Consider the following 25670-nt stretch of genomic DNA (forward strand, 5'->3'; position numbering starts at 1 on the left):
TCACTTGTGGTAGGTATTTCCATTGAAAGTTTGGTCTTAAATTGTATTTAAAGTGGTATTAACAAGGTCTTAAAGTGTCTTAAACTTAACTTGTTTGTACCTGTAGACACCCTGACTCAGTCATCCACATTACAGGTGATTATTTATCAAAACCGTCATTGCGGGCGCAGCCTCTAGCTCACTGGATAGAGTGTGCGCCGCTTGTACTGTAGGTTGAGGCCTTAGCATCAGCATGGGTTCAACTCTAACATGCGGCCCTTTGTTGTGCATCATCTCCATTCTCTCTGCCCCATTTCCTGTCACTCTCCAGCAGTTCTATGATAAAAAGGCAGCAAAATCTCACTGTGTAAATACTATTGGTCAAACACGTGGTGATATTTGCTTCTCTCCGCACTGCCCATCCCTAATATAACCATGTGTAAAATATGAAGTATTTCTCTCCTTTGGTTGAATGACAATGCATTTGTTTGTGGCAAAGGGAAGGGTTATCACTGTAATACTTTTCCACCTATGGTAAAAAATACTTAATGGGAAAAACTTTGTTGATTTTGCAGTTATTATGATTATTTTACACGTACAGCAGTGGGATCTGCGCATCTCCGAATATTAATAAATGAAGCAAATGTCAACAACAGCTCACTACTAATAGAATCCTCTAAATATCAGTAATACTGTAGCGCCGGCCTTTCACAATCGTCACAGCCCATCTATCATCAAAACTGCAATCAGATCCACAGCAGGATGTCTTGAAATGTATATGTCATTTCAAGAACAGACAAGTTTTACTTAAACCACTTTAAAACTCATCTCAACTCATCTCTCCCTTACAGATCGACCCGAAGGTGGCGTTTCCCCGCCGGGCCCAGCCTAAGGTGAGTGCACACTGAAAGGGTTAACATAAAGGGGGAGTAGTGATGATGTCATATGTCACTGCTCATCACTCAGCCCTGGTTGGCTGGGATTAGAGTCAGGCAAGTGACCAAAGAGGAGCGGCAATCCACTTGTCCAGCCTGACACTGTGACCCCGTACCCTGACCCTGCCCAACCCCCGACTATCAGCAGCCAGCACACACACAATAGTCACCTACACACACACACACACACACACACACACACACACACATACTCTCCTCCAAGCTTTAAATGTAACAGACCTTAAACTGAAGTGAATTAGGATGAATGTTCAGAAGAGCTTTCAGAAACCTCTGAGAGCAGCTAAACACCAACAAACACAAAGTCTCTTTATCACCAGCATCTACCCCCCTGGCTAATGTGATTAGTGGTAAACGATGCCGTCTTCTTCTTCTCTGTTGCTAGCTGGTGACCAGGACAAAGAAGATCTTTGTCGGAGGACTGTCAGTCAATACCACCATTGAAGATGTGAAGCATTACTTCGACCAGTTTGGAAAGGTAAAGCATACACAAATCTGGTGTCTATTTGTAGCCACCCCAGTCTGTGATCAGCTCCAGTCTCTCAGGTCCTCTAGTGCAGTGATTCCCAAACAGTTTGTGTCAGACTGAACTTCCCCTCAACATTCAGTTCAAATTGTATACTGTTGAACTAATGATGATATAAAAGTGAACTGTATGTTTCATTAAATATACATACAGTTTGCATTTGTACTTCAGTAATGGGCAAGTTACTTTAAAAATGTTATATAGTACATATTATTAGTTACTTTTATTTCAAAGTAAATACTTACTTTACAGTATTACTGTGTAGAGTAATGTGTTACTGATTACAAAGGGTAATGTTGTTTTTAATAGCAGGTAATCAAAGCACAGTAGCTCCACTTTATTGCAGTTCATTACATCCAGTGGTGGGCGATATTGTTTAGCCCTAATGGAGGCTCTCCTCCTGAGTGCAGATCTCGCCCATTCATGCATTCACACGCAATGGTTACTACTCTATATTAAAACCACCCTCTTATATTAACAATAGTGGGATGATATAGAACAATTAAATAGCCTTGGCCTTTTTAAATAAGCAAATACACAGGGATGGGCAGGTGGACAACAGACAAAGTGATAAATTATGAGAAAGGGATAAATGTCTTTGATTGTAGGCCTATCATGAAACACAATAGACAAATGCGGAGGTTGGCACAACAAGCTTATTGCTGTATGAGTCACTCACACTATAGCAAGTGAGGTGAAAGACCCACTTGCAGGTTCCTGGTCAGCTGAAACAACAATGTAGAGAGAGTTGTGTGTAAGACAAGGACAGAATAAATGAATAGGAACACATCTAACATGCTAACATACATGCAATGGCATCAAATATATGCCAAAAACCGCAACCCTGCTACATTGTAGCTTATATAACATGACAACACACTAAAACAGGATTCTTTGGTGGAATTTTTTCTGTGGGGCTCACTGGTAAAAGTGGTGCAGCGTGGATGTAATGAAAAAATTAAAACGTATGCTGTTGTGAGCATTTATACTTGTGCGGTGGTGTGTCTGTGTCACTCTGCAGTTACACCTCCAAAACACTAGTTGGCGGCAGAGGTTTGTGTGAGGTGTTGTAAAGTTTAGTTGATTCAAAACACACATTAAACATGGCTTAACAGTGACCATTTCAAACACAAGTACACATATCAGCTTCATTATAACTCACAGCATTCACAGACAAAGCACTTTTTCCCCCCATACATGCTAATGTTAGCACAAGCCTACAGCATTTTACATTGTATAGCAGCTAGCAGACATTCCCTCTACTCATGAAGCCAGGGACAACAGCAACATTTAACAAAGGTAATGTTACAAATGCAGCTCCATTACAACTCACAAGGTTCACTGACAAAACATCTGTCTTATACTTTACATGTTTTCCAAACAAATATAAGATGCTAACGTTATTAGCACAATGGCATTTTACATTGTATAAATTAGCCTAGCAACTAGCTAGCAGAGATTTTCTCTGCATGTATGAAGCCAGGATAAATCCCGAAGTCTTATCTGTGAAATAAAAGTAAATAAAAGCTTTGTTTCCACTGAGGGAAATGGTTTCAGCTTACAAAAATAAACAGGAGGTCTGTGTTGTTGTGACATGTAGTTACATTTCTTGGGAGGTACACGTCAGAATATGGCGAAGGGTACGGGAACTGCCCATTGGTCCGACAGCCCATTGGTTTGACATCCCATTGTTCCGACCATATTAAACTCATTGTTCCGAAGTCCGTTCCGAAATCATCATGATGCCCTGTGGTTAAGGTCTGGTTAGGTTTAGGCACAAAAACCACTTGGTTAGGGTCAGGAAAAGATCATGGTGTGGGTTAAAATGAAAAAAGAAAGTGACAAACACATAAGCCGTGAGCCTGCTCCGCCTCAAGCCAGTCACGGTGCACCATACGCCCGCCGTGAGCCATTCAGCACCGCGGACAGTTGGACTAATGGGATGTCGAACCAATGACATGGACCCAAGGGTACAGTGTCGATTTGACACAGAAGTATAAATCCCGCTTTAGTTTGTTACTGCTAAAGTAATATATTACTGTACCGCAACACTGAATATTACCACATGAAGTGGCAGAAGCAGGATGTTTCAACCATGGATCCATTTTAGTTATTTCAATCATGTGTCCATTTCACCATTACTCTTAGCTAGTGTTTGCTATTTCAACCATTTTTATTTTAGCTATTTCAACTTATTTCCACTACTTTCAGCTGTTTCAATCATTCATCCATTAGCCAACTATTTCAGCGGTTTAATCGTTACTTTTAAGACCATGCATCCGTCACTTTAAGCTAACGTTAACTTTTTTCCATCCATCTCTTGTCTGTTGCTTTAAAGTTTTTACACCCTCTTAGTCACAACTTGTGGTGTTTAGTTGCTCAAGATGACTCAATATATGACCACATTTTTTATGAAGTTGAAATTTCTATTTTATGAAATTACTGAGCCGCTCCACAATCTTTCAATGTACCCACTGGCAACAGCAGAAGTGCCCCCTAGGGTCCAAGTACCACTGGTTGGGAATCACTGCTCTAATGGACTGTGTTCCTTTGATTGATTCTATTCATCTGTCGTTGGCTACACCCATTTGACATCTCTCAGCTCAAATTTGTTTTTCTCTTTTTGTTTTACTCTTTTTCGTTTGAGTCGAGGCACAACAAAAAGTGCGAAAGAGGCCTGATGTCAGAGAACAAACAGCAAATGTTTAGGAGGAAGAAAAGGACAGAAAGAGATAGAACTAAAAGAAAGGAAAGAAAATGCTGTTTGGTCATTGATAGTCTGCTCTGGCAGCTATGGTATTAGTTGGTTTGTTAGTTTATCTCCTTTGTTAGCTGTTTTGCTCTTTTTACAATCCCATCTCAGTGTTTTTGGCTTCTTCATTTGTCCTGCTCAGCTCCTTTGAATGAAATATGGTGAAAGGCAAACACATGCTGTGGAGACAGATGAGTGGCCGGGGAGAGGGAGGAAGAAAAAAAAAGCAACAAGAGGAGGGGAAGAGGGAGAGGAGAAGAGGGAGATGGCGGGGGACTGAAAGGGAAGAAGCAGCCCCCCGTAGAGACAGAGGGAGGGGAGCTCAAAAGGGTTGAAGGGCAGAGAAAAGGAGGAATGTTGAGATAGTGAGGAGGAAAAGTGACTATGAAAGGGAAAAGCACCAATCTGATGGACCATAAATGTATCAAAGTGTCCATCATGCATGAAATGTTGGGTTACTTTTTAGCTAACTACACTTTGGGGGGTTTGAGAGTGTGTTTGAGTTGACTTCAGGCTCTTCAGTATTAACTAATCAAATGCAACAGCTGCTCCTGTAACACTGCCCCCCCCCACCCCCTCACCTCACCCAAAATCAGTACCTCAGACACCAACTCCCCTCCCATCCCACATACACACACCCTGCTCCAGTCCCTCTCAGCTTGTTGCCGTGGTGACCTGCTTTCGCCCATTGTCCCACTGTAATCCAGTGGGTTTTTTTTTTTTGTTTCTTTTAAAAAAATGTGTAAGAAGTGTGCATTTGCATGAATGGAAAGAAGGGTGTGTGTGCGCATGAAAGTGTGACAGTGGCATCGCCATGGCTGCGATGGGAGGCAAGCTTGCATACATTTGTACAGACTGTAAGACTCACAGCCGGGAATCCAGTTGTCACAAACATTAAAGGGACAGTTCCCACTGAAATCAAAAATACATATTTTTCCTCCCACTTGTAGTACTTTTTATCAATCAAGAGTGTTTTGGTATTGTTGCTGAGTGATAGTGATATCAGCTGTGGAGATGTCTGCCTTCAGGATGGCACTCGGCTGCCAGACTACACCCACCAACTGAATCACTGTGCGAACGCATCACTCATGGACAAGAGGGTTTTGGTCGTGACAGAGAGAGATGTAAATAGTAATGGCGTCCTCGTTCACTGAGCTGTAACTCAGGCTGGCTATCGGTACTTGATATCTTTAAGGTATCCACTGAAATAGCCCAGCACCAGATAGTATTGAAACGTCTATCGAAAGTATCATCAAACAAAATCTTTATATGATCCTTTTTGCGCCGGGGGTCTGATATCGAACTGTCCTGATATCCTGCCAGATCAGTAAAGTTTAAACTGAACTTCTTCAGGAAATTCCCTGTAATGGCCGAAGTAGATTGCTGTTTGTATAATCCTGTATTTATCCATCTATAATAAAAACCAGAAGCTAATAGCTAGAACATTCACTCTTTTTGCACCAGAAAACTAAGGCTGCTGTCTACCATGTCATCACATTGTACGTTTGTAACGTCATTGCACTACGTTACGTGTGATGCAAATTACGCAAATACGCATAGCGGTGTCAGATGAATGAAAAATAAATTTATCACAAAGCCTTTGTACTCTGCTCATAAAAAAAGAGCATATCTCCGAAATAATAAAATTAGTTCAAATGACTTATGGAGTCTTAAAAAATATTTTGTTTATATTTCTTCATATAAGTCTTTTAGATTGTTTAGATTTATTTTTATAAAGTTTGATGATAAAACATAATTTTTTTTAATGAGACAATTTCAATATTTGTATAATTTATTATTGTTTATTGAATTACATAACCTTTTAGATTAGGTTGTACAGATTTTAAGGATTTAAAGCATTTAAGATAATCACAACAAGCAAAAAAAAAAAACCAATATGGGCACTGGTGGACAGTTTCTATTGCTCTACTGACTCTACTGTCACACAACTATCCCTGGCGTGGAGCTCACACTCCTGCAGCAGCAGCGACAACTTATACAGTCTGTGGTGTGGTGGAGTTGAGCGCCATGTATTTGACAGAACTGGCAGTTCAGTGTGCCAAGATGCCACCAAAACGTTCAAAAGTATGGCTATACTACACGCCACTCCATTCACATTATAGGTTGTGAATGAGATGAGATACTATATTTGTATCCGTATCACTTTAAGAATACTAGTATTGGTACCAATACCAATAAAATAATAAAAAATACCAAGCCCTAGCTGTCACGTTAGCTACCTCAGTGGTGCTAGGTGAGCTAGCAGTAGATGCACGCACGTTTCCTTCTGTGCAGTGATATGTTTGATTGGTGTAGTTTGGTAGAAAGAAAATAGTTCCTACATGAAACTGCTCACATCAAGGTCTGTGGATTATCTTAAATAACCAGGTCATGATTTCTGGAAAGAGACATTGCTGTTGAATTTTATAAAATGTATTTTTTGGCTCTTTTGGCACCACAAGCCGAGTGCCATCTAGTTGCATTATATTGGAGAGAAGGCAGACAACTAGCTCACACCAAAACACTCTAGATTGATACAGGTAAGAAGAAAAATATGTATTTTTCAATTTTGAGGTAAGCTGTCCCTTTAAGCGTGTGGTTCAGCTGTTGATGTAAGCAGGAGAGAGTCTGAAAATGAACATCGCTTCAGAGTGTAGGTCTAATGGTTTGGAAGAAATTAACAGCACGAACCTCCTCCTGCCTCGTGCCTGGCTGTGTTTTCTCTCAGTTGGCCTCTGACTCATGTTTAGGGTATTACCATATTTCAGGTGCTAGTTCAAATTCACATAATGTCTTCTAATTCTGGGTCGTGGGTGCTGGTCGACCCGCATCACACGTGTGACCATCACACAGTTTAAGTGATTGTAAGGTGCATGTTGTGACATGTGTCATGTTTCCTGACTGCGTTTTATAAAATGGCAGCTCTGTGCCGAATCAGTTCTCCCTGGTGATCACAGACACTCATATCTAAGACAACACTCCCTCCGCAGGATGAGGGAATATTTGGACTGTTTGGACACGTGAGACCAAAGCTGTATCATGGATAGCGCCAATCCCACAGTGCATTCCTGCTGAGCGGGAGGTATTTCTTGTTTATTATCTGAGCCTGGTTACAAGGTGCAGGTTAGGATGGAGTAGGACTTGGTGTCCTGTTTATTTTCATACTGTGGCACCGCCTCCAAAGGAAAACACAGAATGCACTATGCATTTTATGCAACCCTTTGATATGCGCCGCAGTTTATTTTTTCGGAGTACACTTCTGAAGGCACACCTACACAAACTTCATTAGACCGGACTGAAATGGCTGCTCAGTTGACACGTCAGGTGTTTTGGACCAAACAGACAAGTCAAAGGCATGTGTTAATGTGCGGTTTCCCAACTGGACAAATCTGAGCTCCAGTTGCTGAACGTCTCGAGGCCAGTGAGGCTACAGCAGCCATGTTTGTACGAGAAATAAGTCTGAATCCTGAGGTGAAGGTCTTGTAATCCCCCTTGAGAACAGCTCCCCTCTTTTTGCCTGTGTGGAAGAGAGAAATGTGTTTTAAACTGGTTATCAGGCTCACAGTTAGGTAATTTGATAATTAGCATTTCAGGCATTTGGGTCATACAGTCAATTATGTTTAATCCAAAGGAAATCCCTGTTTTCACGCTTTTTATCCTGCTTCTCTGTACTGCATTCCTCAAAGTACCTTACTTGAAAAACTAGCATTAAAATCCCTCTTCTGAAATCAAGTGAGAGAATAGGTCAGAGCGGTAAGCAAAGGAGGGAGTGGATAAGACGAAAAATGCAGCATGGATTGGACAGGGCAGACGGGAAAAGTTGGGAGTCCACTCACCCATGTGAGCTGGCGATTAGGAGGCTTGACTGAACACTTTGTCTGCTGGCCTGTTTAGAGAGAGATGGCCGGAGAGCGCGAGAGCGAGAGAGAGAGAGGAGAGAATGAAAGAGGGAGATGTGAGGAGACAGAAGGGGAAAAAATGTGAATGCCACCTTTCATAATGTCGCAGAAAGTGTAATGGACTTGTCAGCAAGCGCTTGTTCTTCAGACAATGGCTACACGCTTCACTAAAAACTGGATATTTTTAATGCTGTGCTCGGAAATCAGTGCAGGATCACAGCTGACCCCTGTTCGAGTACATCTGAGAACTTCATGAGAATATGACCTTAACTTTTCTCCACTCTCTGCATGCACGCTGACTAGTTAGCGACTGAGCCGCTGCTAAGCCAATCTCAGACCCCCACAGCTATCCAATCAGATTGTCTTACAGCACCCTGGGCAGTGGACATCGGAGATCGTCTTCTTATTGGTTTTGGCAAGGGCAAGGGGCTGGTGTGCGACCACAGCATACGCTCACACACGTGAGAGAATATTTCTCAAGTGAACACGCCATTATATTCTAATGGAAGACAATAAGATGAGCCACATTAGCATGACTGTGCAGCATTGTTATCTTTCCCCCGGCTTCAAAAAATTTGGCTTCGCAGCTCAAAAGCTGCTCTGACTGGCAGCGCTAACCATCTAATCCAGAATAGATGTTGCTAATGCTAACAGGAGGGCTAGCTGTGCGTGTAACTCTACTCTTATGATAACATGTTGGCTTGCAGCTGTCTACTTACTGTCCTGTTCCCTGGCTCTCTGCTGTGTCATTGAGTTTGGACGACCGGAAGGGTGGAAGGCAGAGGGGAGAGGAGAGGAGAGGAAGAGGAGGAGGAGGAGGAGGAGGAGGAGGGGGGTAAAAACTGAATGAAGGACAGAAAGAGGAGGGGGTGCTCTGTGTGTGTGTGTGTGTGTGTGTGTGTCCAAGTTATACGCTGACAAGGATGAGAGTTAAAAGGTCAGTTAGGTTGCAGAAGCAACCTCGATCCTCTCCGTGTTTATCATTTGGTGAGGGAAATCCAAAAATCGTACCCGCACTCAGTCTCAGTGAGAGGATGTGTTTTACATCTGATGTAAAGGTTAGAAATCGGATGGCCTGGTCATCCAGAGGCCTCTGCCACTCATGTTACACTGGTTTGAGTTTCAGTGCATGCTGCCTAATGAAAATAGCAATGTAGTCATACTCCCCGTGTGTCCATGTGATGCAGGAAGATCTGAGTTGCAGATTTTTGCGAATGTTGTCGCAGTACTTAATGACTGAAAACACAAAGGTCACTTCCACAGTGATCCCAGGCCTCGGCCTCCCTCTCTCTCTCCTCATGCCGTCAGAGCTCAGGCAGAAGCTGCTAACTTTCCTGCCAGTGAAGGACAAGTGAGGGAGGGAGGAGAGAGGGTGGACAGGGGGAGGAGGAGGAATATGAATAGGGCAGTGGAGTGAGTGCAAAAAGGAAAGTGGAGGGAGAAGGAGAATGAAAGGAGAGTGTGTTGACAAAGACCCCAGTTCACTTTGTTCTACACTCTCTGATCCTAAATGTTCATTTATCCTCCATCAAAACTTCCCCTTCTATCTGTTTTTCTATCACCCCATTATTCATTTTCCCCTTCTTTCTCCTTTTCTGTCCTTTTCTCTCCCTCTCTTTTTCTCCCCTTTCCCTCCATTCTATTCATTGAAATTAGTTGAGGGAGGGAGGGGGCTAGTTCTTCTAATTGAAATTCTTTACAGGGTCTCCATGGGAATAGTAAACTTTGTGGAGAGGGACAGAAAGACAGCGAGGGTGAACGAATGAAAGGGGGAAAAAGAGAGGAGAGAGAGAGCAGGACAGAGTTTGTGTGAGAACTCAGGAGAAAGAGACAGAGCGAAGAATGGGAAAGAATTTCCTCCAGCGCCTCCTGAACGAGGAACATTCACTTCTTTTTCACCTTGATAGATTGTATTTCATTTTATTTTTATACAGCATTCCCCCCACCTCACCCCACCCCTCCCGCTGCCTCCCTCATTTCCCCATCGCTCTCTTCCTTTCTCTCCCTCTCATTCTTTCTTTTTCTTTCCTCCTTTGTCACCTGTCACCCCTCCCTCTCTCCCCTCCACCCTCTCCATCTGTTTTCCCCTCTTACTCCAATGCTAAAGAGGGACAATGGCACCCCATGCTGTGTAATGATGTGTGTGTGTCTGTGTGTCTGTGTGTGTCTGTGTGTGTGTGTGTTTTAATATGTCGAAGCTCATCTATTCTTTGCTTTGTTCTCACAGGTCGACGATGCCATGCTTATGTTTGACAAAACAACCAACAGACACAGAGGTACGCTTACAGAGTTATGATTCACACGCACGCATCATGTTAAAATGTGTCGACATGCTAAGTAGGGACGCATACAAACACATCCTCGTAAATGAAAGGGGGAAACAGCGTGATAGAGTCACTTAGTGAGCGTCCACGATTTAAAATATGAAAGCTGAATTTTTCTCAAATGGAAAGACAAAAGAAAGTGATTCATCTCTGTCCTCTCCCAGTGAGTGAGAGGTGCAGCTCCCGCTGAGGGTCGTGATACAGGGTCGTGATGGTTGCAGGCCAGGATGTAACTTAATGAGACGAGTGAGGAAAGAGGGAGAAGGGAAGACAGTTGGGTGGAGCGGGAGAAATTGAGTGTGATAATCGGGAGAGGACCGTAAATCTGGGCTCAGTTTTTGGCGAACCACGCCCTATCCCTGCTCCTCCGTGATGCCAACAGTTTGATTGACAGGCAAACCAGTCGAGGCCTGGTCTGATAAAGCCAGCTCCTTGTGTTAGAAATGGCTGGTTACAGTTTTATTATATTCACTGTAGAGTTTTTATAAGTTTCTGAATCTGGTCAAGTGTTTGTGAAAATATACTCTTTGTTTCAAGGGCCTAGTTTTCATTTCAGCATTAAGGGGGGACATTAAACGAGGGGTTTTGGGGTCCTCCACCAGAAAATATTGAGCATCAAACAATTTCCTGCATTCTGATGAATTTTTATGCACCAATTTGTGCCTTTTCTCCATCAGTTTATGGTGTAAGTGTCTCTAATTCTTTAATACTTCAATGTTTTTAATTGGCATGGACATGTTCTAAGTATTGGGGGGTATGTGTCCCCCCTGGAATCTACACCTGTGCTTTGTCAACCACTCCGTAGGTAGCATTTCAAAAGGAAAATTCTGTGTTCTTACCATATTTTTTATCAGTGTAATTGCTGAGATCTGAGGTCGTGGGGTTTCAGCTGCACGTGTCTTCTTCACAGACCACAGGGCGTCACAGACACAAACACTCTGAGAGGTCAAGTGTTGGAATAAGAGTCTATTTGTGTGTCTTCCAGGCTTCGGCTTTGTCACATTTGAGAATGAAGACGTGGTGGAGAAAGTCTGTGAGATTCACTTCCATGAGATCAACAACAAAATGGTACGCATGTCAACCTTGACATACTTCATCAACCTACAAGTTTCCATTTAAAATACATTCGACGAGGAATATACCTCCAGTTCATGTTATATCATGTCATATCATATTGAGCCTGCGTTTTTGCACTATGCATTCAGTTCAGTTCAACACTGGTGTCCTTTGCCTTAGGTGGAGTGTAAGAAAGCCCAGCCAAAGGAGGTGATGACGCCGACAGGCTCAGCTAGAGGCCGTTCCAGAGTGATGCCCTATGGGATGGACGCCTTCATGCTGGGCATAGGCATGCTGGGTAAGAGCCGAACTCAAATTTACTGGAAGCAAATACACTTAAGTCTCCTTAAAGGTTTCAATCATAAGGTGTTGTGGTTCAGAGCAGAAGCCATACACAACACCAACACTGACATTTATGGGCAGTTTTATAAAATATATCTTCACATAATGTCACAATTAGTAATGTATTTGAAGTGGAAATAGACACCTTTATCGCCATAACTTATTGTGAAGTAAATGTTGAGTGCAATGTAATGGCTATAGGATAATGAGGCCATGAGTGTTAGATTGGTTCCCCATAAGCCTCGCTTTCGATATGCAGTTCTGTCTGCCACCGGGTACAATCTTCGGGGAAATGACGACTCAATTTACGGCACAAAGGGAGCGCATCAAACATTGCACAACCTGGTAGCTATCCCCAGTTAGTTTCATCAGAGCTACTGTGTTAAAGAGTTTAGCTTCAGTTTCATTTGTCGTGGTTTATATTACCGTGACAGTGTTTCTCCTTTCCTGTTTTTTCGCCCTTTACCTATACTGCCTTTGTTAATTACTGTGTGTAAATGGTTAAAGGTGAACGTGTTGATATTTATAATTGAAACCCAGTTATTAGTGTGATTGTTTGCGAGGCTCAAAGGAAAATGTAAAGTGATGCAGTTGTCTTAGCAACAGCACCAACAATAACCTGGAAACGCAAGAGAGGAGAAAGTCGTCTGTTTCCGCTTCAACCATTTAGCTTAAAGGGTACTTTCACATATATAACTGAGTTATATAACTGACTTTGAGTTATTGCTGTAAAAAAATGCAAATTTCTAGTTGGTTTGTCAAAATACTGTTTTAAAGCTGCGTTTTCCAAATGTTCTACACATAACATTATTTTTCAACACGTGAAAAGTTTGTCCATTTGTCTCCATAATAACACATTTTTTATGGACAGCAGCTTGCTGAACACACCTGACTGTCTCTCACTAGTCCCACCTTTTAAATTTGATGCACATTTTAGTAGTGTTGTCAAAAATATCGATTCAGGGATTCTGAATATTTGAAGTGGTTTCACTGCTCAGTTTCCAGAGTATCAGTACACCAATACAAGCTGTACTTTCTCAATCTCTCTCAACATTAATTTTTACTACAATCATTGTGCTGCTCTCTGTTACTAACTCAGAATAGAATGGTCGGCATGATATAGCCTTAATATATTTATCTTTTGATAGAAAGTTAAAATTTATGCCCTCAGTATCCACTTTTCCCTGTGGTATTGAAAATGGCATTGAATATAAATATTTTCAAGGTATTGTACCGAAGTTAGAAATGCCAGTATCTTCACACTGCAGTACAACACTAACTCACATCATAGTAAGAATGCCTCCTATGGTTTCTTACGTGTGGTATTTTTTTGACTTCACCCATGAAATATCCAGTTCACTTGAAGCAAAATCACCTTCTTAATTTGGCTGTTATTACTCCCTGATCTGATTCTCACACCTTCTGTAAATAAAACTACGATGTATGGTGAAAAAATTTAGAGGTCACAGACTGAAGGACGAGAGAGCTACACACGCTGGAGTGAAATATGGTTTGAAAGCGTCCTCATTGAGAAAAACAAACTGGGAGCTCCCATTATGTGTCATTTGTGGCTGTTTGGCTCCCTCTACTGGACATTTGACATTATACTGTACCACAGTCCCTATGTCCTCAATTAACAGCTGAAGGTGTTGACTCCTTTATCTGATTTGTTCTCAATTCCTCTTTGGTGACCTTGACCCTTAAAGGAATACTAGAAAAAAATGTATTACACTACACGTCCCCCAGTAGATGAATTGATCCAGAGCTTCAATGTGAACTCTAAATATTAATTGGATGATGAAAATGAGCACAGAAAGTGAAAACATCTGTCTGACATAAGAATCCAACGTCTTTTTCCTGACATCATATTTACGTAAGGTGCCAGCTTGTATAATGATGATCATGTGACAATACATACTCTGGATACTTTGCATACCTGCTGCGTTAGAGCAGAGGGAAATGGATGATATAAGACTGCTGAGCTAACAGCATCTCCAGCAGGTGAATGTGTGGTTGCCTTTCACAAGTAGGCAAGTTTTCTTAAAGTGAAATAATATAATCAATATGTAGGCTACTTGTTTTAATATTAACCAGCAGATCAATCATATTTCATAAAGTCTTTATGTGTGTTTATTAAGCCAAGGTAATTAAACTGATGATCGCTCTCTGTGTCTAACAGGCTACCCAGGTTTTCAGACTACTACCTACACCAGCCGCAGTTACTCTGGAATTGCTCCTGGTTACACTTATCAATTTCCAGGTGAGTCCATACACATCTAGCATGTAAGTTGGTCTCTATATGCCCTCTAACAGGGAGGATACAGGTTGTAGCATGTTGTTAATACAACTGTTAAGTACTGAGGTGATGCAATGTTATGAACCACAAGAGCACACACACATAATACCATCTTAAACTGTCTTTTAAATTGTTCATGTCCGCCTATCCACACCCTCCTCCTTCTTTAAAATATCTCAGATGTCCCTTATTTGCCTGTTTTCCTCTGATATTCTTCTGCGTTTATTTGATCTACTTATGTAACCTCCTTTCATTTGGCTGTGTCGCCCCTCCTTTTCCTTTGCTCCTACCTTCCTGCCCGTCCTCACTGTAGATGTTTAACTTTCTGTGCTCCTGCTTCCATGTTAGCGTTCTGCTGTGGCTAAATGTGTGTGTGTGTGTGTGTGTGTGTGTGTGTGTGGCTTTGTAGTCTGACCGGTGGATGGTGACTGTATTTACAAAGCGCTCTCTCTTGACCTTCTCTGTTTCTAGAATTCCATTTAGAGAGGACCCCCCTCCTGACATCATCCCACCCCCCTGAGCTGGCAGGTCAGTGGCTCCTCATTCCTCCAAGGGCCTTGAGAGGAAAGAAAAATAATCTGTTCAGCAGCAGAAATCAAATGACAAGAAAGCAAATAAGTCTATATTCTCAAATGTTAAACTATCCCTTTGAATTTCATGTAAACTGACTATTTCTTTGATGAGAATAATCAGGCTGTTTACTGGAACGATAACCATTTTACTCAGGTGAAAAATTACAATAAGCCTGTACCACTAAGAGTCAAAGGGCACTAAGAGTTCCTAGAAAAGATATTTCTTTTGAGGCCTTCTCAAAGCTGCTGAGAGCAACTTTCACTGAGAGAACTCCTAAAATAAGAGAACAAGAGGGTATAAGATGAGATTAAAAAAAGGAAAGAAAAAGAAAAAAATTATTACATTTAATTAAAAAAATGTTGTCAAGAATTACACATTATTTTATAGAAGGAACAATAAATGAATAATTTAAAAAAAAAATTATAAATTAATTAAAAATTGAATTGACCTAAATGAGAAGTATAATTAAAATTTGCATTTAATTGAATAAAAAAGTTAACTTTGAAATGTAATTAAAAACCAAAGTAAATTGTATGTTAAATTCCATTTTTAAATTAAAAAATGTAATTTAATTAGTTTTAAATAAAAAGATTAATTACAATAAGATAAAAATTGATTCAAGTAAAAGATGGCATCACATAAAATGAGAAGCATTTGACTAATTATGAACAGGTCTTAACTGACTGAGGAGTCCTCTGGGCTGCCTGTAACTTCTCTCACACTCATGTTTTTAGGATATCCTCCTAATTCAGTTAGGTAGGATTTACTTTTAGCCATAGGATGTTTTGTGAATAATGGCCCCTATATCTAAAAGCAGCTCCCGCAGCTCTGCACACTGCCATCTAGTGGCTCTGAGTTGTACTTGAATTGTCACCCTCCTGGTTTTTATCATGAGCATAATTGTGTCCCTTATTTAAAGAACCTAAAGACAGACTTCAATGGACAATATGTGCAGTAGTTTTTAGATGTCGCTCCGTCCACCAGTTGGATTTAAATCACATGACAGATGTTTGAGCAGATGTGGAGTCAACAGACACTGAGCTGTAGATTGTGACTCATGATCTGATACGAGAGCAATCCACAATGACTGTCATAATTTGGTCTGTTTGTGACCCTCAGCCATTCCCCTGACTGCGTATGGACCAATGGCAGCAGCCGCAGCAGCAGCAGTAGTTAGAGGTACGTGTGTGTGTGTGTGTGTGTGTGTGTGTGTGTGTGAGAGAGAGAGAGAGACGTGCTGAGACAAAGAATGTCAGTGCCTCTGCATATACTTGCCTTTGGTAGAATGTGTGTCCTGCTTGGACAAATAAAAGAGTATTTTTAGATGTGTGTGTGTGTGTGTGTGTGAGAAGCCCTCTAGTGTTGAAGCCTGACTTGTGTCCTTCGTCTCTCAGGCTCCACCCCTTCACGCACAGCTGGTTTCTTGGGCACCAGCAGCCCTGGACCAATGGCTGACCTGTATGCCGCAGCCAACCAGGACTCAGGAGTCAGCAGCTACATCAGCGCCGCTAGTCCCGCCCCCAGCACAGGGTTTGGCCACGGTCTAGGGGTAGGTCACACGCCCCCACAGACATGCACACACACACTTCAGTGCATGCATGGGTGCACGTATTATTCCCAAATATAATAGAAAGTGTATCCACTCTTGTCGGTGCATCCCCAGGGCCCTCTGATTGCTACTGCGTTCACTAATGGCTACCACTGAGAAGACTCAGGTCACTGAAGATGGGAGGGCCTTTCTTCTGCTGATGAGCCAATCAAAATGCTGGCTGCCCTCTGATGGCACAACCTGATTGGCCGGCCACAGGCTCTACCGGGCTCTCCTGGCTCCCTGTGGCTCCACCCACCGACTGAATATCTTTTTAAAATCCTGAACTCTGTTTTGCTGTACTAATCTCACTTCAACATAACGTCCCCCGTCTCTCCTCTTTTGTCCTGTGTAATAACTAGATCCCCTCCCTCCCTCCGTTATCCATTATTTTCTTTTTGAAGCTGAGAAAAGAAAACTGCAACAAAAAAAGGAAAAAAAAAATCTCTGAGGAAACGTTTGTCATCTTCGACAAAGTCACAGAGGACTATTTTGAGTATTTTTTTTTATTATTATTATTATTATTATTTTATTTCAATGTGATACGTTGTTTCATCATGAAATCCTTCAAAGCCGTTACTGATGTGAACAGAGAAAGAGAAAAAGCCGCGTGAGGTGGGTCTTTGTCTGAAAACCATTTTTAACAAAGGAAGAACAAATCCAACAAGTCCTCTTTTTAACTCAAGCATCACGGAAACATGAAAAAAAAAACTAAAATGTATATTTTGGTAGTCTTTAAAAACAAAACCTTTGTAATATTGTTATTAATATTGACATAATAATGATAATCTGTAAGGTATTTTATTCTGTAATTGGTTTTAAAGCAATGTTTTTATGTCTTCCTGTAAGATATTGTACATAGACGTTGGGGTGAGGGCGGGGTGGAGGGGGTACTGAACCGGCTCGCATGTCATTGGTTGGTTTGGAGAGGGTTAACAGCTATTTGATTGGCTGTCATCTACTACTATGTGTGGTCATCTCACTACTTTTACCAGTATGCATAGGTATATGTGTACGTCTTTGGCCAGTCGGCTCCAGTGATGCGTCAGCGCAGCGTCATCGGCGATTGCTGCTGAGAAATAAAACTTCCAGGAGTTAGTCTGGCACGTGTTCAGTTCAATAACAGTTTTGTCATAAATGCATCACTTTGTTCGCTTCTTGAAAAAGCAACTTTGACTTTAGTTACAGCACCATGATGAACCAGATTTCTCACATCTTCACGAAAACTACTTAAGATTAAGATGGTGGACTATGGAAGAATCACAACCTTACACAGCAGAAATCAGGAGTTCGTGGGGTCGGGGAGGGGGCGGGGAGGGTTGACTTGACTTCCTCTTTTTTGAAAATATTATATATATATTTTTGCGCGATTCACTTCTTAATGTTTTTTGTTTTTATTGTTTTCTTTTTTTAAAAAAAGTTCTTTTATGCGGTGTTCTCTACCGTGAAAAACAAATGAAGGACATTCTCAGAGAAGCAATTGTAGAAAACATCACAATCATGTTCTGTCCTCTTATCGCTATTGAAGGTGCATGTGATTGCGTCTGAGTGTGTGTGAGTGAGTGTTTGTGCGCATACATCAAGGTGTAATATGGAACTACTTCTGGCAACGAAGGAGCATTTCGATTGCCACTTTTTTTTTTGGTACTGAAAAAAAAAAAAAAGATCACCCTGTTCCATTACGGCTCACCTGCTCCTCTCCCCTGCCTCCCTCCCATTTCATATTTAGGTTTAACAAATTTCTGCTCCTCTGGAACCGACATATTATTGTTTATACACACTTGCTGCTCCGTGTAGTGGTGAACAGAGGGGGTTTGGGCAGGGAACCAGGAATGGAACAGGGTCTCGCTCCTGGTCGGCTCTGATACAGGAGCTCAGTACAGACGACACTGGCTGGCAGGAAAAAGTCAGAAAGCTGGAACCAATTCAACATTTTGCAAAAACAAGCAGGCTGTTTGTTCAGCCTTCTTGCTGCAGCCTGTTTGATGTTCAGCACAGCAGAAAACTTCCTGATCCAGCCAGTAGTTCCTCTGTCAGACCGCCCAGGACACGACATAAAACTACTGCTGGACACCAACACTGTAACTTTTTAACTTACAATAAAGCAATAAGTTATTTTTTACCTTACAAATGAAAATAGTACTATTATTGGTAATAGCAGACGACGTGTGAATAATTCTGCGGCATTAAGACTTATTTTCAGAAAAAAAAAGAAACTATATTTTTCTGTTTTGAGATCTTGTTCCCCTTGTATATTGATTTTAATGATGTCTTCTGTTGTGTTGATGTAAGGAAAAGGGCCAATGCTTTGAGAGGAGCTCGTCTACATGAGCTCAGTTAAAGTTTAAGATTTGGGCTGTCCCCCGCCAAGCTTTACAGCAATGCTTTTCTTTTCTTATTTTTTTTTTCTTGGTTTATTTTTCTGATAATTTCAATTTTAAAATCCTAATAAATTATTCTAAAGCATTTTACTGTGATTGTTTTTTTTTTTCAATACAGTAGACTACGCAGGTACACTGACTTCACAACGGTTGATCAACAATGGCATACAATGTTAGGTGCGAAAGTGGTCTTTCTCCAGATGAATCCAACTTAAAGCCTCCAACCCTCATGTTGGATTTGAACATTTCTGAATTTGGTGACACGTAGGTATGCAAAAGATACCCCTCCCCCAGTGGATTTGGACTAGGCATACAGATCTCCCTAAAAACTTGGTAATGGGGCTTTAATTTTTTCATGATCATCGATTTACGAAGATGCACTTAAATTTGTGTTCCTCGTACTGCTGCACCTGCAGCTAGACTTTCACCTGACTGCTAATAAATTCTCAAACTGACCATCATAACATTATACTGGAGAACATGTACAAAGAAATAGTGCTAAAATATACTGACATTTAGATGGACTTAATTATGTCCAACCACACAAATCTACTCAGATGGGGGTCTGTATTCTGCAGGCTGACAAGGCAGACTATCAGTTTGTGTGTGTACAGTAGTGTGAGACCAAATAAACACTATAACTATAGGAAGACATGAGTAGTAGCTTAGATTCTGTATGCCTTCATACTTAATGTGCATCAAATAAACTTGGCAAATTTTTCAAGCTTTAGTCATAAAACTAGCCCATAACTTGCCACTCAGTCCAACCTTTCATTTTCAACAAACCAAATTAATATAGTATTTTTTTTGTTGTGCATTCACACAGGTTCTCATGTAAAATAGCCAAAATTACACAAACATTTTAATACATTTTTGTGCTTATCCCTCGAACTGAATGTTCACGTCACTACCACAAGTTTTCTATGATGTTGCTTCCTTGAATTTGGCAGTACATCCAACCAACCTTACAACCGCAAAGGTCGATAAATTACAAACTGCTGCCAGGTCAAGACCCCGGTGAGGACGATGAGCATGCAGATGAGTGTCCCTGAGACAGTTACTGTCAGTTTGCGCAGAAATTCTTAGGTTGTGCAAACCAGTTGTTGCATCAGCTGTTCAGGTAGCTGGTCTCAGATGATCTTGCAGGTGAAGACACTGGAAGTGGAGGTCCTGAGCTGGTGTGGTTACACATGGTGTATGATTGTGAGGTTGGTTGGATGTACTGCCAAATTTGTTGAAACAACAGTGGGGATGTCTGATGGTAGTGAAATGAACATTCAGTTCACAGGCAACAGCTCTGGTGGACATTCCTGCAGTCAGCCTGCCAATGGCACGCTCCCTCAAAACTTGCAACATTTCAGAGTGGACTTTTATTGTGACCATCCCAAGGCTCACCTGTGTATTAATGATACTGTTTAATCAGCATCTTGATATGTCACACCTGTCAGGTGGATGGATTATCTTGGAAAATGAGAAGGGCTCACTAACATGGATTTTAACAAGTTTGTGACCAAAATTTGAGAGAATTAAAAAAAAGTCTTTGATCTTTAAAGGGCCAGTGTGTAATATTTGGCATGGTTTGTTGTCAATCTGAATCTGAATCTGAATATTATACCCATTAATATGTTTATACAAGTGTATAATCGCTATAAAAAAATTTTGTTTGGTTTTCATAGCCTTATAATTATGCTTTTATATATATATATATATATATATATATACACTATATAGCAAGGGCCTTGCTTTAGAGAGGTCGCCATCTTGCGCCGGACAATCCAGCCAGCCAGAGAACGCGTTTTGCGTGTATAAATGAACCAATGAAGACAGCGGAAGGAAGGAAGAAGGAGGAGGAAACAGCAGAGAGTGTTAGTAGTTCGTCGATAGAGAGTAGTGAAAAGGTTTTTTAGTTATAAAGTTTGCGAATGGACCACACTTACCACGCGACAGGAGAGAATGAACCCGAACTGTCATCTGCGAGGAAAAGAAGACGCAACTTCACTCCTTGTGATGCACTCTCTGCGGCGCTTTCCCTCCTGATGATATATCTCCCCAACGATGGTAGCAGTAGCACCGAATCCCATTCTGTGCATTCAGCCTCTCTTCTTGCCCGCTCAGCATCAAACACATGGAGTTCCTCATCTGTATGCTCCGGCTCAAACAGGTATGGCTCTGGGTCTGTGTCCGCTACAAGAAACTCTTCAAAATCGCGTTCAAAGTCGTCCATTGCAGCTACTATAGTCCGGAGATATTGCTAGGCTAAATAAACAGCTGAGCTCTGTTTACCGGCTACGCTGTCAGTCAGTGTGCGGGCTGGAGATTGGTGGAGCAGAGAGGGGAGGGGGGTCCCCACTCGGTATGGTAAACGAGTATGTATGTATGAAGTGTGTCTGTTATGCTAGAAGAGTCAGAGTTTGGGACGGCGTCTTTTACCCCCTGGAGTGTTACCAGCATTTTTGGAGTGCTCAAATAAACGGGCTTTTTTCACGAACGCTCCTCTGGTCTCCTGCTCGTGAGGGATTCATTACAATATCGTAACATGGTTTAGATTTCTAAATAAACATTCACCTCATCGCTAGATAGACCTACTCCTGAAAAACTCGTGTACAAGGCTTTTTGTCCCTACGAGGCCACCGTCATTTACCCGACGGGAGGGGTGAGCGAGTGAGCCCTGCAATCTAGAATTTGACCACTGATGTTACTGTTTTCAACCATTTTGCACACTGGCCCTTTAAGTTCAACCTGTGAAAAGTGGGAGCAAAAACAAAAGTGTTGTGTTTAAAGTTTTGTTCAGTATCAGTGCAATTTGTTGAGACAGCCACAGCCCCACAGAAGCATGCACTGCTACATCCTGCAAAACCACACCTCTGTGAAATGCAAAGTTTTTAAGGAAGTCCTGAGGATGGGTCCTTTCGCCAGGATTATTTTTCTGCAAACAAAATCTTGCCATCAAATCAATAATTAAATACAATTTCTTAACACAGTGGCGTAAAAGACTGAAGACACTTGTAAGCTACTGTATATAAAGTGCCATCCACCATTGTTTGGTCTACTCTGGTCTCTTCCTGACCCTTTATGGGCCCGGTGCCATGTCTATTAGCATTTCTCATGGTACAACTGATGAATCTTTGTGATTCAGAAAAGCAGCTACTGTTGTTCCTGGTTTTGTCATCAGAGAGAGCCTTCACATCAGACAGTAGAAAGGCAAAGTTTTAGCCACGTTAAAACATATAGTATCCTTTTCTCTCTGTAATATAACTGAGGTACGATATGAAAATATACCTAAAGGTGATACATGAAAAGTATAAAGAGTAGAAGCTGCAATAAAAGGATATTCAAGATAAAGTAGATTTGCAAGGAAGGATGTTTGCCACATTCAGCCTGATAGTCTCAACAGTGTTTCACCCCAGAGAGGGGTTCATGGTACAGCAAAATTTCTTACTCATGTGTGCTGTAAATGGTGCACTGTGTTAACAACATTCACAGGCGTTATAGCACTGAACTGTAGACAGGGATCATTTCCATGTCTCAGCATGTGCTGCGTTTGTGTGAGTTGCCAGCAGTGGTAAACAGAGTCTGATTGCTCACACTTCATCTCAGGGCCGTGTCCTGGATGGAGGCCAGCAGGGTTAGTGATCCTCTCCCACCTCTCTCCTGCTCCCTCTCACCCCACAAACTTCGTTTTTTCCCAGCTTTGAAAGAGGACTACAACCACCACACAACTTTTCAGACTTTTCAACGACACTTTGACCTTCTGATTTCAAACATATTTTGGTTAGAAATTGGACTCCAGTTCCTGAAGTTGGATTTTTAGTCCTTTGTGCTCATTTTCTGGCTTCCGGTTTGTATCTTTTCACCGTTTCTAATTTGGGTGTTTTTCACCACCCTGACTGTGTTTCATTTCTGTCAGGTACAATGGCTCTTGGAGTGCTTAATTCGCAAGTTAAAAATTCCCTGAGTGGGAGTGCATTTTTCGACCGCGGTTCTATAGCGGAACAGGAACCTCCGCCTCCACTACGCAGCTACCTTTGTTTGACTATTTTCACCTGCTTTTGTCCTGCATACCCTGTCAACATTGTGGCCTTGGTCTTCTCTATAATGGTAGGCACGGCCTTTTCTAAATAAATATAATCTAACAGTATGCAGATGTACTGCTGTGTGTCATTAAGGCGTTAGAGAGATTAGAAATCTGTTCTCTCCTCAGGATGTTTGTGTTTCAGTTACACAGTGTTCTGACATGTGAGTGGATGTGTTGGACAGGTTACAACACAGTCACACACACACCTGCTCTGCCCGTCAAACAAACTTGCTTGATCCTCCATTTTGGAAAATGACACAAAATTTCCATGTTGGAAACTGATGATATAAACATGCAGTTAATGACCAAACTACAAACGAGACTGTCAGCACTGTCTGATGTTTCCACACTGGTCGTCTTGTTAACAGGTCTGCCAACATCTGAAAGGTACACTATTTAACGTTCAAACCATGTGACCAGGTAGCATAAAGAGAGCTTCAGATGACATTTTAAAGTTACCAAAATTGGCTTTTTCATTTCTGGGGCTGATCAAATGCTCAGCAGGTTTGTGTCACAGTCTTTATAGTAAATACTCACATGTCTTGAAGGCATTTTATGTGTCACAGTGATTTCTCATTCTCAGTCTAGGAACAGCTATTATCAGGGTGACTATGATGGGTCGAGGCGTCTGGGCAGGAACGCTCTCTATGTCGCTGTTGCCTCCATCATTATCGGCCTTGTCATCATTGCTGTCTCCTGCATCGTTCATTTTACCACTGTAAGACACACTCCTCTGGTTGAGCAGTTTGAGAATGATTATCCATACATGTACACACACCTGAGCTGTTTCAAGGTGTTAATTGTGATGGTTTTGAAATTCACAGTGTCACTGTCAAGAGAATATGATACCTCTGCATATTTATTGTAAAAAAGAAAAAGATCTTAATAAAAGTTTTAGTTCCATATGTCAACTCAGTGCAAGTTCTGTTGAGTGCTTAATTATACAGAGAACAAAAATATTTTTTATATAATCTCCCCATTAAAAAAGGACACCATTAAAGGAATAATCATGTCAATAAATTGTGTGACATGATCCAACAATGTGTGAAACAGTGATTTAATTTGTGAAATTGTTAAAACTGAAGTGTTATTCTCATAACAGAATTTATTGGATAGAGCCAACTATGTATTTATTTATTTAATCTATTTAATTACCAACACTTTAATTTCTAAATGCCATTTCTCAGGTGCTAACTGGCTAAACCTGCTAGCAGCTGTTGAGCTTGCAGGGGTGTGTGTGATTGGCTTAAAGGTGTGAGGGCAGTGACAAAACCACTGTCATGAAATGTAATACAAAATAAAATTTGTCATGATGAAAAGTGATGTTATAAAATAAAAAAATGGCACGAAATAAAATTGTAATTGTAAAAAAATGCCAATATAAAATAAAAAAAGAATTTTGAGAAAGGGCATTTTGCAATAAATAAATAAATAAATAAATAAACAAATAAAAATAGACTCTGTTATCATATAAATTTTATTATTATGAAATGTAACGAAAATTGATGAAATAATTCATAATAATAATTTTAATAACTTCTTAAATTATTTCAGAAATGATTGCTTCGTTTATATATTTTACACAATTTATTAACTATTTTTTAATACTAATTTAATTATTTAATATTGAACACTTTCACACAGAGCTGTGGAACAGTCTAATCGTGCATTGTTATGCAAGACAAAATGTTTAATAATTCTGTGTAAATAACAGTAAATTTTATGACTGCCAGAATTTTCCTCCTGTAGTTATCTACTCCTATACGTAACTGAAGAAATGTTCTTTAATGTGAGTGTTTAATGGACTTCTGTTTGTGTTCCAGATGGACTTTTAGTGCTGTGACAGTGGAGAGAGGGGGAGAAGAGAAATAAGACAGTTGAACAGAAAACTGTGGATGATGATGATGTCTGGATGGGCTCAGGTGGTCGGTTCAAACGGTACCATCTGCCAATGAAAGGACTATGACTCGCCTCATGTTTACTTCAGTCTGTGCATCACTTCCTCTCATGTCTAATGCTCTTCATATGGACAATCAGGGATTATAAAATCAAGTGAGCGTGTACATTTCGGTATTTAATGTCTATGATTCTTTGGATTAAAAAGGCAGCTTTTGATACATGTTTAGAGAATCCAGGGTGTACAGCAAGTTTTGTTAGGCTGTACCCCAATGTGAGAAAAGTATTTATTTTGTCTGTTGTTTTTTGCTCAAAACATTGCTAGATGACAGTAAACTGTGTATAACTTAATTAAAATACCTATCCATAAAAATAACAAATTCTGTTAATAATTATGTTACAATGTTTTCATGCTCTTTACCAGTAACAGCAAACTCCTTTGCTCTGAACTCATTTCTACATTATTTTCTGCTGCACATTTGTGTCTAAGAATTACTGTACACACAAACCTGACTTTGGTTCATTTTGTTTTATGATTCTTGTTCTAGTCAGCACAGTCAGGGGTTTTGCTGCTGTAGCCTCACATGGTCTGCTATGACCAGTGGCTTATGGTGGCCAGTGTTAGCAAACTTTAGTTAGATATTAGTGGTTTAGTTTAGTTTAGTTAGTTATTGTTATGTTTCTCCACTTGCGGTGTTGTTATAGCGAGCCGTGAAGTGCCATGGTTTACAGTGATTTCAGAACAGCTAAGGGGCATTGTTAAGCATAATGTGGTGCATCTTTGGTGTGAGCCAAAGAAGTTTACCCCCATGGGTTAAGACAGGGGTCGGCAACTTGTACAATATATTATATGTATATATATAACATATTTGAATAAAGGTAGCAGCCTATTGAGTCTAAATTAGCCCATCAACATTATGAATAGGTCTAAATCAGCATTCATTAATATGATTTACAAGGTGGCTACTCTGCAGTGGGCTATTTATAATTATTCAGTACTTTAACTTTGCAGTGCTGGTGGTGAAAACAA

General features: G+C 40.8%; 2 protein-coding genes across 2 annotated transcripts in view; both read left to right on the forward strand.

The window, feature by feature from the left end:
* The window catches only part of LOC125892788 (RNA-binding protein Musashi homolog 1-like), a 29320-nt gene extending 10574 nt beyond the window's left edge, over positions 1 to 18746 (forward strand). Inside the window, exons 5-14 of the mRNA XM_049583023.1 lie at positions 831 to 872; positions 1318 to 1410; positions 10337 to 10385; positions 11419 to 11501; positions 11670 to 11787; positions 14011 to 14091; positions 14599 to 14655; positions 15820 to 15879; positions 16095 to 16249; positions 16364 to 18746. Coding sequence (XP_049438980.1) covers positions 831 to 872; positions 1318 to 1410; positions 10337 to 10385; positions 11419 to 11501; positions 11670 to 11787; positions 14011 to 14091; positions 14599 to 14655; positions 15820 to 15879; positions 16095 to 16249; positions 16364 to 16405 — 780 coding nt within the window. The 3' untranslated portion in view covers positions 16406 to 18746. The remainder of the gene's footprint in view (positions 1 to 830; positions 873 to 1317; positions 1411 to 10336; positions 10386 to 11418; positions 11502 to 11669; positions 11788 to 14010; positions 14092 to 14598; positions 14656 to 15819; positions 15880 to 16094; positions 16250 to 16363) is intronic.
* Positions 18747 to 22316: 3570 nt separating this feature from the next.
* LOC125886400 (transmembrane protein 233-like) lies at positions 22317 to 25148 on the forward strand. The gene is made up of 3 exons (XM_049572591.1): positions 22317 to 22767; positions 23328 to 23462; positions 24568 to 25148. The coding sequence occupies exons 1-3, from the start codon at positions 22582 to 22584 to the stop codon at positions 24577 to 24579; spliced, it is 333 nt and encodes a 110-aa protein (XP_049428548.1). The 5' UTR covers positions 22317 to 22581; the 3' UTR covers positions 24580 to 25148.
* Positions 25149 to 25670: the final 522 nt, after the last annotated feature.

This window comes from Epinephelus fuscoguttatus, linkage group LG1, assembly GCF_011397635.1.
Source record: "Epinephelus fuscoguttatus linkage group LG1, E.fuscoguttatus.final_Chr_v1".
In the NCBI taxonomy this organism is placed as follows: Eukaryota; Metazoa; Chordata; class Actinopteri; order Perciformes; family Serranidae; genus Epinephelus; species Epinephelus fuscoguttatus.

Bases quoted from the DNA above. Each gene is read 5' to 3' on its own strand.
- LOC125886400 (XM_049572591.1), top strand. From the start codon at position 22,582: ATGGCTCTTGGAGTGCTTAATTCGCAAGTTAAAAATTCCCTGAGTGGG. The intron at 22,768-23,327 runs GTAGGCACGGCC...TCTCATTCTCAG, and splicing joins CCTTGGTCTTCTCTATAATG to TCTAGGAACAGCTATTATCA.